Source organism: Protomyctophum bolini (assembly GCF_963924005.1).
Source record: "Protomyctophum bolini genome assembly, chromosome: 4".
NCBI classification, from domain to species: domain Eukaryota; kingdom Metazoa; phylum Chordata; class Actinopteri; order Myctophiformes; family Myctophidae; genus Protomyctophum; species Protomyctophum bolini.
Window position 1 is genome coordinate 3,366,139 of NC_137865.1, and position 15,463 is coordinate 3,381,601.

Consider the following 15,463-nt stretch of genomic DNA (forward strand, 5'->3'; position numbering starts at 1 on the left):
AGTCCAAATTTCATTCTGATCCCTCCACGAAAAGGCCTCGTTGTCCTGAACCCTTATCTATCATTTATACATTATGGATCAATAGTGTGGACTTAAACTGTTTTTTTTGTCTGTGGCATTCATTGTCAAAAATGTCAGTGCAACTTTGCAGAGCCAGACCCACCCACCACGACATTTGGCTGCTTGTATATAATACTTGTGTTAGTGACACAAATGAGACCTTTTCATTATTGCTCGTTGCTTTCAGGCGGTGACACCAGTGAGTGTCTGTGCAGCACGCTCTCGGAGTTCTCCAGGCAGTGTGTGCACGCCGGACGCTCGCCACAGATGTGGAGAACCCCCCAACACTGTGGTAAGAGGCCAGGACAATGACAACAACACCAACGCAGGCACTTATTTGCATGTCGGTTTATTCAGCGGTGGGGGGAAAAAAGTATCTTTTTTATTTTATTTGACTTAAGTTAAAGTATCAATAGCCTACTATACGACGCTACAAGAAAAAGGTCTGAAATTAAAATTTGACTTAAAAAAAAAAAAGAATTACAATCGTGAAATGTACGTAACCCATTCAGGCCTGGCGTCGAAATAAATAAAAAAAAGTTTTCTAAATCATGACAATTTTTCTGAAAGATTTGAAGCGCATTTTAACGATTTTTCAAAAATAGCAGACCTACAAGTTCATAGCACGCCACTCGGTGGCGCGCTATGAGCTTGTAGATCTGCTATTTTGCAATAGCTAAATTATAACATAACGTTTGAAACACAAAAAAGGGGTAGCGTCACCTATTTCACAGGTTGTCATAGGTGTTTCAATGACATGTTTTGGGGAAATGTGCAGATCTATACATGGCTCACAATAATGGCCTCACGACGTATTTTATTTGATTTTAAAAAAAAGTCCCGGATTGTATAGCCATGAATAAAGGACGGTATAATATTAACCAGGTGTGGTGTGGTGATGTATTGTGTCTCTCACAGAGAAGCGCTGTCCTTTCAACATGGAATACAGCGAGTGTGGCAGCCCCTGCGCCGACACCTGCTCCAATCCAGCCGCCAGCTACGTCTGTGACAGCCACTGCACAGACGGCTGCTTCTGCCCCAAAGGTACAGTGTACAACGTATATATATATATATACACTCAACGTGTACAGTATATATTGTACACGTGACATTCCATACAGTACAGTCTACGTCTACGTCTACGACGTCCACGTGCGGTAATAAAGCGGGGTGGTCCTCAAACTAGTTTCATGTCAAGCACCCCCCCCCCCCCGAATCAATTATGTATCTGACAACGGTCAGATACAACCTGAAAATATCACAGGAAAAAAAAAAAAAAATTGTGCTGTAAACAAATGTAAATGTAAAAAAAATGTCCAAACATTTGCAAGACTAAAAAAAAAAAGACACAAACAAAAGAATAGCAGATGCACAGCTGTGAGCTATAGTACTGTGATTTTATTTTTTTAAATAGCCAAAGTATAACATAATGGATAAAGTAGTAAAAATATTTGCATGCTATATTAACTAGCCTATACCTTTGCCGGGTAGGCTACCATGGAATCCCCAAGGAACAAAAAAAAACATTCTCTCCGAGGGGCTCCCTTCATGGCACAAATATTTGAGCTGAGGAGCGCTTTGGATATATATATGTCCACAGCGCTCACACGCACACGTTTGGATATCATTATTTGAATAACACAAAAGACGGTATGCTAACATAACGGCGTGTGACCGTACATGTTAACGTAATCACTGTCACACGGTAACATAATCCTGTGTATAACCTTCCACCAGGCATGGTGCTGGACGATGTGAATAAGAAGGGTTGCATGCCACTCAAAGACTGTTCCTGCACCTACAACAACAGGACCTATACGCCTGGGCAGTCCTACGACGGAAACTGCAAGACCTGGTAGGACTCATGTCTGGTTCCATGTGTAGCCTACACTCTCAGAGTTACAGACCCATAAGGGTTGGTTTCCTATAACTATCATTTAGCTGGTGGAGTCCCCCTGTATAACTCCCTCCCTCAAGGACCCCTGGGGGTCCCCGCGGACCCCACTTTTATTGGGGAACCAACTGGTTCATAACACTTAAGTGTTGTTCTATTACAGTTTGTGTGAGGGCGGTCAGTGGAGCTGTATGGAGAAGCAATGTACAGCGACCTGCTCCGTGGAGGGAGGCTCTCATGTCAGCACCTTTGACGGTAGAACCTACACCTTCCATGGAGACTGCTCCTACGTGCTGGCCAAGGTATTGCTTTCCCCCACAAATATGAGGTATTAAGACAGGTTACGTGCCGGGCCCGTATAGCTTACCGTGACTCTGTCGAGCTTGCCATAGCCGTAAACGCGATTTTTCATTTAATCCGCGATTGATTATCATCACGTTGGCATGTTGTAGCATTTTTAGCTAGATCCAGGCCGCGATCACGTAAAAACGGCCAACAATTGGCCAGAAATCGCACAAGCCGTCTTTATATGCATTTATGGCTCTTATAGGGCTGTATTTTGCGTGTCTTAAGTACCAGGTCTTATTCCCTAACTTGAGTAAACTAAAGACCTGGAGGCGTGACCAATGCCATTTGGCTATTCTGAGTGGCCAAAGAGCATTGATCACGCCTCCAGGTCTTTAGTTTACTCAAATTAGGGAATAAGACCTGGTACAAAATACAGCCCATAATCTCAAAAAACTTGATTAGAGCTTAATTTGACTTTGTTATGATACAAAAAAAAGCTATCGCACTAATATACAGGCCCCAGATGACTGTTGTTGTGAGCTGGCCAACTTTCAGTTCCGGTTCAAACTGGTGTAAACATCCGGACGCTCGCTTGCCTCTATAGCTCGCTCTGCACTGCCTCTCGTGCCTTAATTCACCTTCAGACGGTGTGTGCCTACCGTTGGTGAAAACAAGTGCACCTTTTTTCAATCTGGCTGTTTTTTTTCTCCCAGTCATACTGTGACAACATCTATGGGTCCATTTTGAGTGTCAGTTATCGATGATGATGATGATGAAAACATGATGGTTTCGTGTCTTCTTCAGGACTGTGTCGGCCACCAGTATGTGTTACTGGGAGACGTGGAGCAGTGTGGAATGACAGAGAGCCAGACGTGTTTGAAGTCTGTGACTCTGGCTCTGCTAGCGCACAAAACAGTGAGTAGCGCACGCACACGCTCACGCTCACGCAAGCACGCACGCACGCACACACAAACACACACACACACACACACACACACACACACACACACACACACACACACACACACACACACACACACACACACAGTGAGTAGTGCACGCACGCACGCACACAGTGAGTAGTACACACACTACATGATGAGAATTAACCACTGACTTAAACACCACCTTACAGTACCGTACAGCAGCGCCCCCTCTGACCTCATACTGTATACATTGGCTATTTCTGACGTGACCGTTTGTTTTGTCTCATGCCAGGTCATCAACATTCTGCCCAACGGCAAAGTGTTTGTGAATGGACTCTACTCAGAGCTGCCCTTATCTATTGGTGAGATGTCTGAGATTGTCTGTCTGTCTGTCTGTCTGTCTGTCTGTCTAGCAAGTGTAAAATCAGTCATTACGACGGCATCAAGGCCTGCCAAAATACATTTTAGTCGACTAAATCAACTGCAGATTTAAAATCTTACGATATTTAGTCGACTAAAGCTAGACTAACACTAAAACATTCCAGGTGACTAAAGTGTGACTAAAACTAAATGAAAAACTATCGAAGAGACTATGACTAAAACCCAAATTGGCTGACAAAAACAACAGTGTTTTACAGTAACCACCAGGTTTGCTCTAGACTTCACCTTGGTGCAGTACATTGCATTGAGCAGAACGGTCCCTCTCTCCGCAGCCGGCGTGTCCACATTCAGAGCGTCCTCCTTCTACCTGGTCGTCCACACGTCGCTGGGCCTGCAGCTGAAGGTGCAGATCAAGCCTCGCATGCAGGTCTACATCACAGCGGAACCCCGACACAAAGGGAAGACCTGCGGTACGTATTATTATTATTATTATTATTATTATTACAGCAGTGGTTCCCAAACCTTTAAAAAAAAACAAAGCGTGCTTCTAATGACTTTAAAGTGTGTTAATGTCTTGGTTGTAAATGTATTATGGTAATGAGTTCATTAAGTGTGTTTTTTTTTTTTTAGGTGTGTGGGGAACTCCAAGGCCTCACTCACACCTAAGACACACTTCTTGTGTCCTGCATGTCTTCAGCGTGTCATGGCCGCCTCGATGCATTTCCAATGGGAGTCACGTGGTTTAACGACGGCACCTTGTCGCCTGGCCGTCGTCTAGCCCTAGATTATGATGATGAGATAACAGGTGTTTTTATTTTGTTTTTCCGTTCAGGCCTGTGTGGTAATTTCAACAGTAACCAGGGCGACGACTTCATGACGATGGGCGGAGTCACAGAGGGCACGGCGGCGGGCTTCGTCAACAGCTGGAAGAGCCTGGCCAAATGTTCTGACGTCAAAACGCACTTTGACAACCCCTGTAGCCTCAGCCTGGAGAACGGTATACATATTATTATCATCTCTGCACACACACACACACACACACGCACACACACACACACACACACACACGCACACACACAGCCACACACACACACCAAGGCATTCTCATCCCCAAGACAAACGTTTAACTGAAAAGGGGGGGGAAATACGGCACATGTTTTGTTGACTAGGGGAATATGACATGCAGCCAAATCTAAAGATCAGACATGTGATTGATTGATTGATTGATTGATTGATCAATCGGTTATTATTATTACAATGCCGTTACTATGGAAACATGTGAGATGTGAACGTGAACGTTTTAATGGGTGAATGGACTGTCTATAACAGTCTATACGTGTGTCCCTTGCAGAGAAGTACGCTCAGTACTGGTGCTCCCTGCTGACAGACCCTCGGGGAGCCTTCGCACCCTGTCACTCTGAGATCAGTCCTGACACCTATAGAGAGGTAAGGATCCCCGGCCCGGCCCGGCACGCCAGTGTATGTTATTGTGCTGATTGATTTCCACATCAATACATCAAAGCAGCACACATCAGCCATGCACCGAGCGAGTCATCCAGGGTCCTGTTGAATCTATGAAAATATTTGAAAACTGCAAAGAGAAAAACACACACACAACCTAATTCAAACCTTTTTTTTTTTTTTTTTTTTTACATATTTCACACATTTTTCACATATTTAACCCATTTTTGGGCGGGAACCCCTTTTGGTGTTAGCATTATGTTATGCTTTAGCTTTTGAAAAATAGCAGATCTACAAGCTCATAGCGCGGCACCGAGTGCCGCGCTATGAGCTTGTATGGGTCTGCTATTTTTGAAAAATCAAAGAACGACTGACATAGAAACACACGCTTTTTCAGAAAACTGTCCTGTACATTTTTAGAATCCGACCTCAGGTCAAAACGGAACAATTATCATAAACCGTGTTGTCTCTTGTTTGACAGAACTGCATGTATGACACGTGCAACTGCGAGAAGAGCGAGGACTGCATGTGTGCCGTCATGTCCTCCTACGTGTACGCCTGCGCCGCGGCCGGTGTCCAGCTCAGCGGCTGGAGGAACTCCGTCTGTGGTGAGTCGGAGGGAGGGCGGCTGTCGCAAAGTAAACAGAAGACTGTGAACATTGGGGTGTAACGCTAGGTTGGGTTGGCATATTTAGTTTTTGAAGCCAAGGTTTGTTTTTGTTTGTATTTTGGAAGCTCCTAAACATTGTACTGCAGGTATAGCATTTGAGCAAAAAGGTACTTATATAAGTAACTTCTGACACCAACGATCTTTTCTCGTTGTGTTTCTCTCCTCTCAGGTAAGTATGCGAAGTCCTGCCCCAGTACCATGGTGTACGACCACAACATCACCTCCACCAGGGGGAGCTGTCGCTGCCTGGCCCAGGCTGACCCCACCTGCTCCGTCGCCTTCTCTCCCGTGGACGGATGCGTCTGTCCCGAGGGGAAGTACCTGGACGACGCGGGGAAGTGCGTGCCCCCTGCTGGCTGCCCCTGTTATGACAAAGGCTCAATGCTGCCCCCCGGTGACGTCATCAACAAGGACGGCGTCGTGTGGTATGGCTGTTTTTTTTTTCTTTTTTAATAATATTCCAGGCGTTCCCAAATAGTCTGGTATAGGACCGGAAGGAGGGGGGCGTCCCATGCACCCCGAAATATATATTTTTCTATTAACCTACCTTTTTATAATCCTTATAAGGTTGTCTAGTTGATGAATGTTGATGTTCTCCGAGCTAATTATTGTCCCATATATGTTTTTTGTAACCATTATGTTGTGTCCGTCCTGGATTTTTCGGCTGTGAAATACAGTATAGAAACTTTAAACCAACATAGCTCCTGAACTATACATCCGACAGAAACCATTCACCCCATTTCATGTTTGTCTTTGCATGATGAATTGATCGATATGACGATTGGCCATGGTTCCATCATGTGTGGTGCATGGAAATCCAAATAAACACAAATTTGTTTTAAAAATCGCCTAAACTGGATCACAACAACTCCTCCCCCATGCCTATTGATATATTTCTTTTAATATTTACATTTTTACAATCTTCAAGATGTATAGTAAACAAAAGTTGATGTTCTCCACTTGAAATATTGGCACATGTATGTTTAATCTGGCATATTGGTTGCCATATAGTGAATTTTTCCACAAATACAAAAAAAGAGAATGTAAAATCTACATAAGGTCTTAACTATACATGATTCTGAGACACAAATGTCCAGTTTTTCTGTTTCATTTTGGTATGAGGCATCGAGGGAGATGGATAGTGACATAACAGGAACATTTATGGAACATTAATGCTCAATTAAATGCTAGAAGTATAGGCAAATCAATAGGCTAGGTGAAATTAGAAGGTAGAGCCAGTAGGGATCCACACACACACACAACCCTATGTTTCTTTTTCCTAGTTTGGATTTTTGGCATCCCTAGGACCTCTAATATACAGATTTTGATGATCCCAAGAACATAAATGGTCCAAACTAAAGTGTGTTAGTTCGATGTTTTATTACCCGTATGCTATGCGACCTGCAAAATTGCTGGCTGGAGCACCGGCGAGACCGTCTTTCGTAGACTGTGGCATGCTCAAATGTAGAGATAGACCCAATATAGAGATGCCATTTGATTCTAGACCACCTCAGGTATCTAATGGGACCAACCTTGTCATACCACCTTGTCGGGAAGGGGGGGGTAAATGCATAATTGATTCAAGGTTTGACTACATTTTGGCGAGGGAAAAACCCTTTAGCTGTCACTTCAATATAACGTGAATGGAAATGGGTTACATGGATACCTACAAGCCTCCCATGTACAGACATGCCACATTCATGCCAATCTCATGCAGTTTGGGGCAAGAACCATGCCGTTTTATACATTTATACAAATGTAATTTCCCCCTATTGTAAAAATGAGACCACTTTACTGTATATCTATAGCTGTATGAGACCACTGTACTGTTTCTATAGATGTATGAGACCACTGTACTTCATCTATAGCTGCATGAGACCACTGTTCTGCATCTAGATACCACTGTACTGTATCTAGGGTTGGATTGGGGGGGGTTGGATCAACACAATTAGTGCGGCACGGCTGACCCCAAGAGATGGGTCAAATGTGGAGAACAGATCTCACAGACAGCAATGTATGTGGCGAGTAGTAGGACTAGAGTGACCAAGCACTAGCTTGGTCTAAACATGCACCCCCGTGGTCTATAAACATCTGTTTAGTGCATCGGAAGAGCACTCTAGTGCATGTTTAGATCACTCTAGTCCTACTGCTTCTCACATACATCGCTGTATGTGAGATTTGTTCTCCACATTTTATCTTCTCTTGGGTTAGCCGTGCCGCACTCATGAATAATTGTGTTGATCTAACCCCCCAATCCAACCCTTGACTGCCAAGCAGGGAGGCATTGGGGTCGTACCCATTTTGGTATGACCTGACCGGGAATCAAACCCCCGACCTCCCAGGATGGACACTCTAACCACAAGACCAACTGAGCTGGTCTCTAGACCAGCTCAGTTGGTCTTGTGACACAGTATAGTGGTATCTAGATGCAGAACAGTGGTCTCGTGCAGCTATAGATGAAGTACAGTGGTCACCCACATCGGGAGGCATACTTTGGTTGGACATAGCATTGGTTAGACATAGCATTGGTCCGACTGGATTAAGGTTGGTGAGGGGTGCGTTAAGACGACCGGATTAAGGCTGGTGAGGGGTGCGTTAAGGGTTGGGAGAGGGTTACGGTTAGGTTTAGGTGTGTTGCCCCCTGGGAGGTTAGGGTTAGGGTGAGGGTTTGAGATATCGGACCAATGGTATGTCACTAAAGTGGTCTCATTTTTACAATAGGCGGAAATGACACATTTTTACTGCATGTATGAAACGGCATGGTTCTTGCCCCAAACTGCATGAGATTGGCATGAATGTGGCATGTCTGTACATGGGAGGCTTGTAGGTATCCATGTAACCCATTTCCATTCACGTTATATTGAAGTGACAGCTAAAGGGACCTTTTGGAAAATGTCTATGACCATTTTTCCCTCGTCAAAATGTAGTCAAACCTTGAATCAATTATGCATTTACCCCCCCTTCCTGACAAGGTCGTATGACAAGGTTGGTCCCATTGGATACCTGAGGTTGTCTAGAATCAAATGGCATCTCTATATTGGGTCTATCTCTACATTTGAGCATGCCACAGTCTCCGAAAGACGGTCTCGCCGGTGCTCCTGCCAGCAATTTCGCAGGTCTCATATAGCATACGGGTAATAAAACCTTGGAAATACACACTTTGGACCATTTTTGTTCTTGGGATGATCAAAATCTGTATATTAAAGGTCCTAAAATCCAAACTAGAAAAGAAAACGTAGGGTTGTGCGCGTGGATCCCTCCTGGATCTACCCTCTAATTTCACCTAGCCTATTGATTTGCCTACTTTTAGCAGTTCATTGAGCGTTAATATACCATAAATGTTCCTGTTATGTCACTATCCATCTCCCTCAATGCCTCATGCCAAAACGAAAACCGAAAAACTGGACATTTGTCTCAAAGTGATGTATAGCTAAGACGTTATGTAGATTTTACATTCTCTTTTTTGTATTTGTGGAAATTCACTATGGCAACCGATATGCCAGAATAAACATACACGTGCCAATATTTCAAGTGGAGAACATCAGCATTTGTTTACTATACATCTTGAAGATCGTACAAATGTAAATGTTAGAAAGAATATATCAATAGGGTGCATGGGGGAGGAGTTATTGTGATCCAGTTTAGGCACATTTTTACATTCTTTGTGTTTATTTGGATTTGTATGCAAGGTCCACACATGATGGAACCATGGCCAATTGTCATATCGATCAATTCATCATGCAAAGACAAACATGAAATGGTTTGAACGGTTTCTGTCGGATGTATAGTTCAGGAGCTATGTTGGTTTAAAGTATATATTTCTTCGCAGCCGAGAATCCAGGACAGACACACAACAATGTGGTTACAAAAAAACATATATGGGACAATAATTAGCTCGGGGGAACATCAAAATGCATTAACTAGACAACCTTATAAGGATTATAAAAAAGGTAGGTTAGAAAAATATATCTTTCGGGTGCATGGGACCCCCTCCTTCCTACCAGATCTTGTCATGAACGATATACCCCAAAAAATTACGTTGGTAAACAACATACTTACAAAGATATACAATATGAAAGCTCTTTTTTCTCTTTTTTCAATAATAGTTCAAATGGCCTCGCCTAGTCGTAGTTAGCTATTTTCACTTTTTGAAAATATATGGACTTTCAAGAAAGGTTTATACATCCATCTATCCATATAAAAGATTCTCAATATGTATTATGTGTGTGTGTGTGTGTGTGTGTGTGTGTGTGTGTGTGTGTGTGTGTGTGTGTGTGTGTGTGTGTGTGTGTGCGTGTGCGCGCGCATACGTGTGTGCGCACGTGCGTGTGTGCGTGTGTGTGTTCAGCACCTGTAAGATGGGACGTATCAGATGCCTTGGGGTGCCAGACCTTGCAGTCCAGGAGCCATGTACGTGTAATCTTTCAAAAACCAACTATCCCACACTGTATAATATATACTGTTAACTAAATACGATATGATTCATCTGTTTGTAGATCACATATTATATACTGCCATAGTGGATTATGCGAGCGTGTAAAAAAGGTTTGAACGCATTATGCACATTGAATGTTCTGGTCGACCATAAGTTGACTATATACTAAAGGAAACACAAATTGCTATAATGTTGTTTATTTTTCTTAAGGAAGTTATGATAGCAAAAAGAAGAACAGCTCTCAACTTTTGCACGTCCATATTTTAACTTGATACATGTTGTCGTACATCAATGTCCCTCCTTCATCTTACAAAACCAAAGTAGTGAAAATAGCCGAGCTGCAAGCTCACAATACCTTGCACTGAGTTGTTGTTGTTGCTTGTTGCTCTTATATACTGTATATTACTTTATTACTACTACTACTACTACTACTACTACGCTAATAATAATAATATTACAAATACTAAAAAGACTCATGAGGTGTCCCCCCGACAGCAATGAAAAGAACAGAAATCAATGAGTGAATAATAACAGCTGTGTTTTTTTTGTACTCTTGTAGCGTGCAGCGCGCCCACCACGTTCTTCAACTGTTCCAGCGTGGAACCCGGAACCAAAGGGTCTGAATGTCAGAAAAGCTGTCACACCATGGACATGGACTGTGTACGTACACGCAGGCATGCATGCATGCATGCAGGCACACACACACACACACACACACACACACACACACACACACACACGCAGAAATTTGACACGCGAGGGTGTGCTTTACCACAATACTTGGCGCGGCGGCAGTGATGCGGTCAGAAATGCGGTCGGAATAGTTTTTAATATATAGACATGGACATTGTTACCAAAAATGTATTTGACCAGTTGATTGCTCATGTGAATTCATGATGGATTATATGTATGTGTTTGAACCCTCAGGTGAGCACAGAGTGTGCGTCTGGGTGCGTGTGTCCGTCCGAGTTGGTGTCGGACGGTAAAGGAGGTTGCATAAAGCCGGCCGAGTGTCCATGCATCCACAACGGCGCCCCCTATCAGCCGGGAGCCAATATCAAGGTGGACTGTAACACCTGGTAAGACACGCAACGCAACGCAACGCAACGCAACGCACGCATGCACGCACGCACGCACGTACGCACGCACTTCCAATTTCACATTTACTTAATGCTGTATAGAGTTATCTCTCCTGGTTGGATGAAATTGGTCTTCAGCTTATTAATGTTTTTGTCTAGAAATCATTACTATGGGAACATAGAGCTATGATAGAGATATGTAACACTTGTTTTAACGATCAATCAATCGACGGCTCGGATCAATGTCATTGTAGACTTTAGGCTTCCTTCTTCACAATGAAAACACATTTCAATATCATAATCTTCTTCTTCTTCCTCCAATGTGCAGTACCTGTAAGGACCGCAGGTGGCAGTGTTCCAGTAATCTGTGTCATGGAACGTGCTCGGTCTATGGCGACGGACATTACATCACGTTTGACGGAAAACGCTACAACTTTGAGGGCAGCTGTGAATATACTCTCGCACAGGTATACAGAATAAATGAATATACTCTTAACAGTGAATATATACATATATAGTGATATGTGTGTTTGTGTCCCCTGATGTTTTCTAATGTCCCCTAATGTTTTCTAATGTTTTCCAATGTCCACTAATGTTTTCTAATGTGCCCTTATGTCCCCTAATGTTTTCCAATGTCCCCTAATGTTTTCTAATGTCCCCTAATGTTTTCTAATGTCCCCTAATGTTTTCTAATGTCCCTTAATGTTTTCTAATGTCCCCTAATGTCCCCTAATGTTTTCTAATGTCCCCTAATGTTTTCTAATGTCCCCTAATGTCCCCTAATGTTTTCTAATGTCCCCTAATGTTTTCTAATGTCCGCTAATGTTTTCCAATGTTCCCTAATGCCCCTAATGTTTTCTAATGTCCCCTAATGGTTTCTAATGTTTTCTAATTTCCCCTAATGTCCCCTAATTTTTTCCAATGTTCCCTAATATTTTTTAAATATTTTCTAATGTTTTCCAATGTTCCCCATGTTTATAATGCCCCTAATGTTTTCCAATGATCCCTAATGTTTCTAATGTTCTACCCCGGGACTACTGTGGCAGTCAGCAGAAGCTTCAGATGTTCTGTCATGTTCCATAATGTTCTGTGATGTTCTCCAGGACTACTGTGGCAGTCAGCAGGCCAGCGGGAGCTTCAGAGTGATCACCGAGAACGTTCCCTGTGGAACTACAGGAACCACCTGCTCCAAGTCCATCAAGATCTTCCTGGGGGTAAAAAAACAAACAAACAAACAAACAAACAAAAACAATACACCTTTGTCTCTGACAGTAAAACAACATCAACAACAATGATTATTAATGATACGTTGCAACCTTTGTGTTATACTTGTGTGCTTATAGAACTCAGAGTTGCAGCTAAGTGAGGGGAACTACCAGCTGGTCCAGAGCAACAGGAGCCAGACGGTCCCGTTCCACATCAGCTCCGTCGGAATCTATCTGGTGGTCCAGGCCGACAACGGACTCATCCTCATGTGGGACAAGAAGACCAGCATCTTCATCAAGATCACTCCATCATATAAGGTACAGTATTCCACCTGGTAGTCAGTATAAGGTACAGTTGCACCTATGGTTAATATTTTCCAAGTATAGCCTTTAATTACAACTGTGTTTATGTATCAAACGTATTGTCACGTCACTAGGTTTTGCAGACGTGAAACAGTGGATGCAATTAGTTTTTGTGCAGCAACCCTGTTTAGACGTGTGGTCCCCCTCTTTTTTAATTATTTAATTATTTGTATTTTCTTTGACCAAGGTAAGTCATTTTTGGTAGTCACATGGCTTTCTTTGTTTTGGGGAAATCGGCTATACCGTATCTGCCTCGATCCTGCCCTTTGTGGGCAGCGGTGGCCGAACGGTTTGCGGAGCGGTCTTGATATCGGAAGGTCGCTATAGTTCGTATATCCCCGGCCGGACCGGCACGTTAAAATTACCACCGTTGAAGTGCCACTTGGACAAAGGCATTGAACCCCCCATACCATGAAATGTTCTATGAGCAGGGCCTGGCTGTATAAACAAGTTCTTGAGCTTATATAGTCCAGTTAAACATAGTACCTTTCCTTTCCTTTGTAATAATTCTCCCCCCCTCAAACCCCCATGCAGGGCCATTTGTGCGGCCTGTGCGGCAACTACGACGGCGACGCCAACAACGACTTTGCCACCCGGAGCCACGCGGTGGTGGTGAGCCCGCCGACGTTCGGGAACAGCTGGAAGTGCGCCAGCAGCTGCCCGGACGCGGTGGCGAAGAGGAGCCCGTGTTCCGTCAACCCCTACAGGGCGTCCTGGGCCCAGAAACAGTGCAGTCTGATCCAGAGCAACGTCTTCTCCTCCTGCCACTCCGTGGTACGTAACGTGGTCTATACACAGTGATATTTACCTGACCAAATGTTAGACCGTCAGTGGTTCTGATACATTTTCATGTCAAGGACGTCCCCCAAACATCATAATTATCGTTGCTGTCGGGAGGAAACCTCATAATAAGTCATTTTTTTTAGGTTTTAGGTTTTTTTGTTTGTTGGCATAAACCAGTGCTATTGAACACCCTTTACGTCTGTGTGTTGGTTCGAAAATATTGAACCAATGGAAAGTAGTAAAAAGGGCTTTGGACATTTAAAAAAAAATCTGTACTTTACTCATTTTTGGATATTTATGACTTTCACTCCAATACATTTCAAAGACAAATTATTGTACTTTTGACTCCACTACAGTTCTATGGCAAGTACAGTATAGTATGAATTAACCTTTTATGCCGATCTTCCGGTATATATCTTAACGAGACTAAAAATGAAGATTTTTGTCGTCTGCAGGTGGATCCTACTCCGTACTATGACGCATGTGTGTTTGACTCGTGCGCCTGCGACAGCGGCGGAGACTGCGAGTGTTTCTGCACGGCTGTGGCTGCCTACGCTGAAGCATGCAATGAAGCCGGCGCATGCATCGCATGGAGAACTCCCAGAATCTGCCGTGAGTACCCCACCACACTGATTTAACCCATTTAGACCTGACGTCGAAATTAAAAAAAAAAAAGTCTTCTAAATCCTGACAGTTTTCTGAAACACCTATGTTCAGTGGCGCTCAATATTTCATGTCAAGGACCCCAAAAATGATATGTAATTGGCCGACGACCCCATCTGAAAATATGTTGTTCCAGGAACCCGTCAGAAGCAAAGATTTCAGTTAAAAAAACTTTCGCTCTGAAAGAATATATATTTTTGTCCCACACTTTCACGATTTTTCAAAAATAGCAGACCTATACAACATTCAGGTCAATACATTGATGATGTTTTTCAGCTCTGTTCTGTGACTACTACAACCCTCCCGGTGGCTGTGAGTGGCATTACAAACCATGTGGATCTCCCTGTCAGAAGACCTGCCGGAACCCCTCGGGAGCCTGCTCCTCACAGATACCTCCTCTGGAAGGTAATTTATATCATGTCATTATGATATTCATCCATTATTTATTCTTTATTTTGCACATTATAATATACATGTGTGACATATCTTGTTCCTGATTGTTTTGCTTCTTATATCCGTACAGCACTTTGGTCAATCTTGGTTGTTTTAAATGTGCTCTATAAATTCTTGTCTTAATTGTCCTTTATATATATATACCCTTTAGAGTGTAGTTTAAACAATATAACGTATGTGCACTGTTTACAGTCCGAGTCAAGTCATTTACAAGGTACAGTATATGTAATCTAGAAGGTATTGTGCGTGCCAGTGCGGGTTCTCTCTGTCTCTCTCTCTCTCTCTCTCTCTCTCTTTTTATGGTGTCGAGAGACAGAGAGCGACGAGAGAGTGCAGGAGAAACAAAGAGAAAAGCAAGAATTCAATTGGGCGGACGATAACAACATTGTGTTCTCGGAAAAACTCTTGTGTCTCGTCGTCGTCGTTCCTAAACAGGTTGCTATCCACAATGTCCTCCCGGCCAATCCTACTTTGACGAGGACTCCATGAAATGTGTGGCGAGAGAACAATGCGGCTGCTACGACCAGGACAGGAAGCACTACAACAACGGCGACAACGTGCCAAGCACAGAGAGCTGCCAGAAATGGTATGTCTTAACCCATTCTGACCTGAGATCAGATACATGCAAGGTTTCCACTGGACACACACTGCATGGTCTGATTAACCCATTCTGACCTGAGATCAGATTCTAAAAATGTCAGTCGTTCTTCGACTTTTCAAAAAATAGCAGACCTACAAGCTCGTAGCGCGCCACTCGGTGGCGCGCTATGAGCTTGTAGATCTGCTATTTTTCAATAGCTAA

At 43.3% G+C, this 15,463-nt stretch overlaps 1 protein-coding gene across 1 annotated transcript in view; it reads left to right on the top strand.

The window, feature by feature from the left end:
• The window catches only part of LOC308313816 (mucin-2-like), a gene marked incomplete at both ends in the record, with an annotated part of 62,851 nt that overhangs the window by 27,302 nt on the left and 20,086 nt on the right, over window positions 1-15,463 (top strand). The window contains 21 exons of the mRNA XM_080761145.1: window positions 248-352; window positions 979-1,104; window positions 1,798-1,915; window positions 2,118-2,256; window positions 3,047-3,157; window positions 3,461-3,530; window positions 3,882-4,019; window positions 4,382-4,546; window positions 4,901-4,995; window positions 5,492-5,618; window positions 5,850-6,105; window positions 10,029-10,090; window positions 10,675-10,775; window positions 11,043-11,194; window positions 11,523-11,661; window positions 12,298-12,408; window positions 12,538-12,717; window positions 13,297-13,536; window positions 14,001-14,157; window positions 14,485-14,613; window positions 15,097-15,247. Of these exons, the coding sequence (XP_080617271.1) occupies window positions 248-352; window positions 979-1,104; window positions 1,798-1,915; window positions 2,118-2,256; window positions 3,047-3,157; window positions 3,461-3,530; window positions 3,882-4,019; window positions 4,382-4,546; window positions 4,901-4,995; window positions 5,492-5,618; window positions 5,850-6,105; window positions 10,029-10,090; window positions 10,675-10,775; window positions 11,043-11,194; window positions 11,523-11,661; window positions 12,298-12,408; window positions 12,538-12,717; window positions 13,297-13,536; window positions 14,001-14,157; window positions 14,485-14,613; window positions 15,097-15,247 (2,872 nt within the window). The remainder of the gene's footprint in view (window positions 1-247; window positions 353-978; window positions 1,105-1,797; window positions 1,916-2,117; window positions 2,257-3,046; window positions 3,158-3,460; window positions 3,531-3,881; window positions 4,020-4,381; window positions 4,547-4,900; window positions 4,996-5,491; window positions 5,619-5,849; window positions 6,106-10,028; window positions 10,091-10,674; window positions 10,776-11,042; window positions 11,195-11,522; window positions 11,662-12,297; window positions 12,409-12,537; window positions 12,718-13,296; window positions 13,537-14,000; window positions 14,158-14,484; window positions 14,614-15,096; window positions 15,248-15,463) is intronic.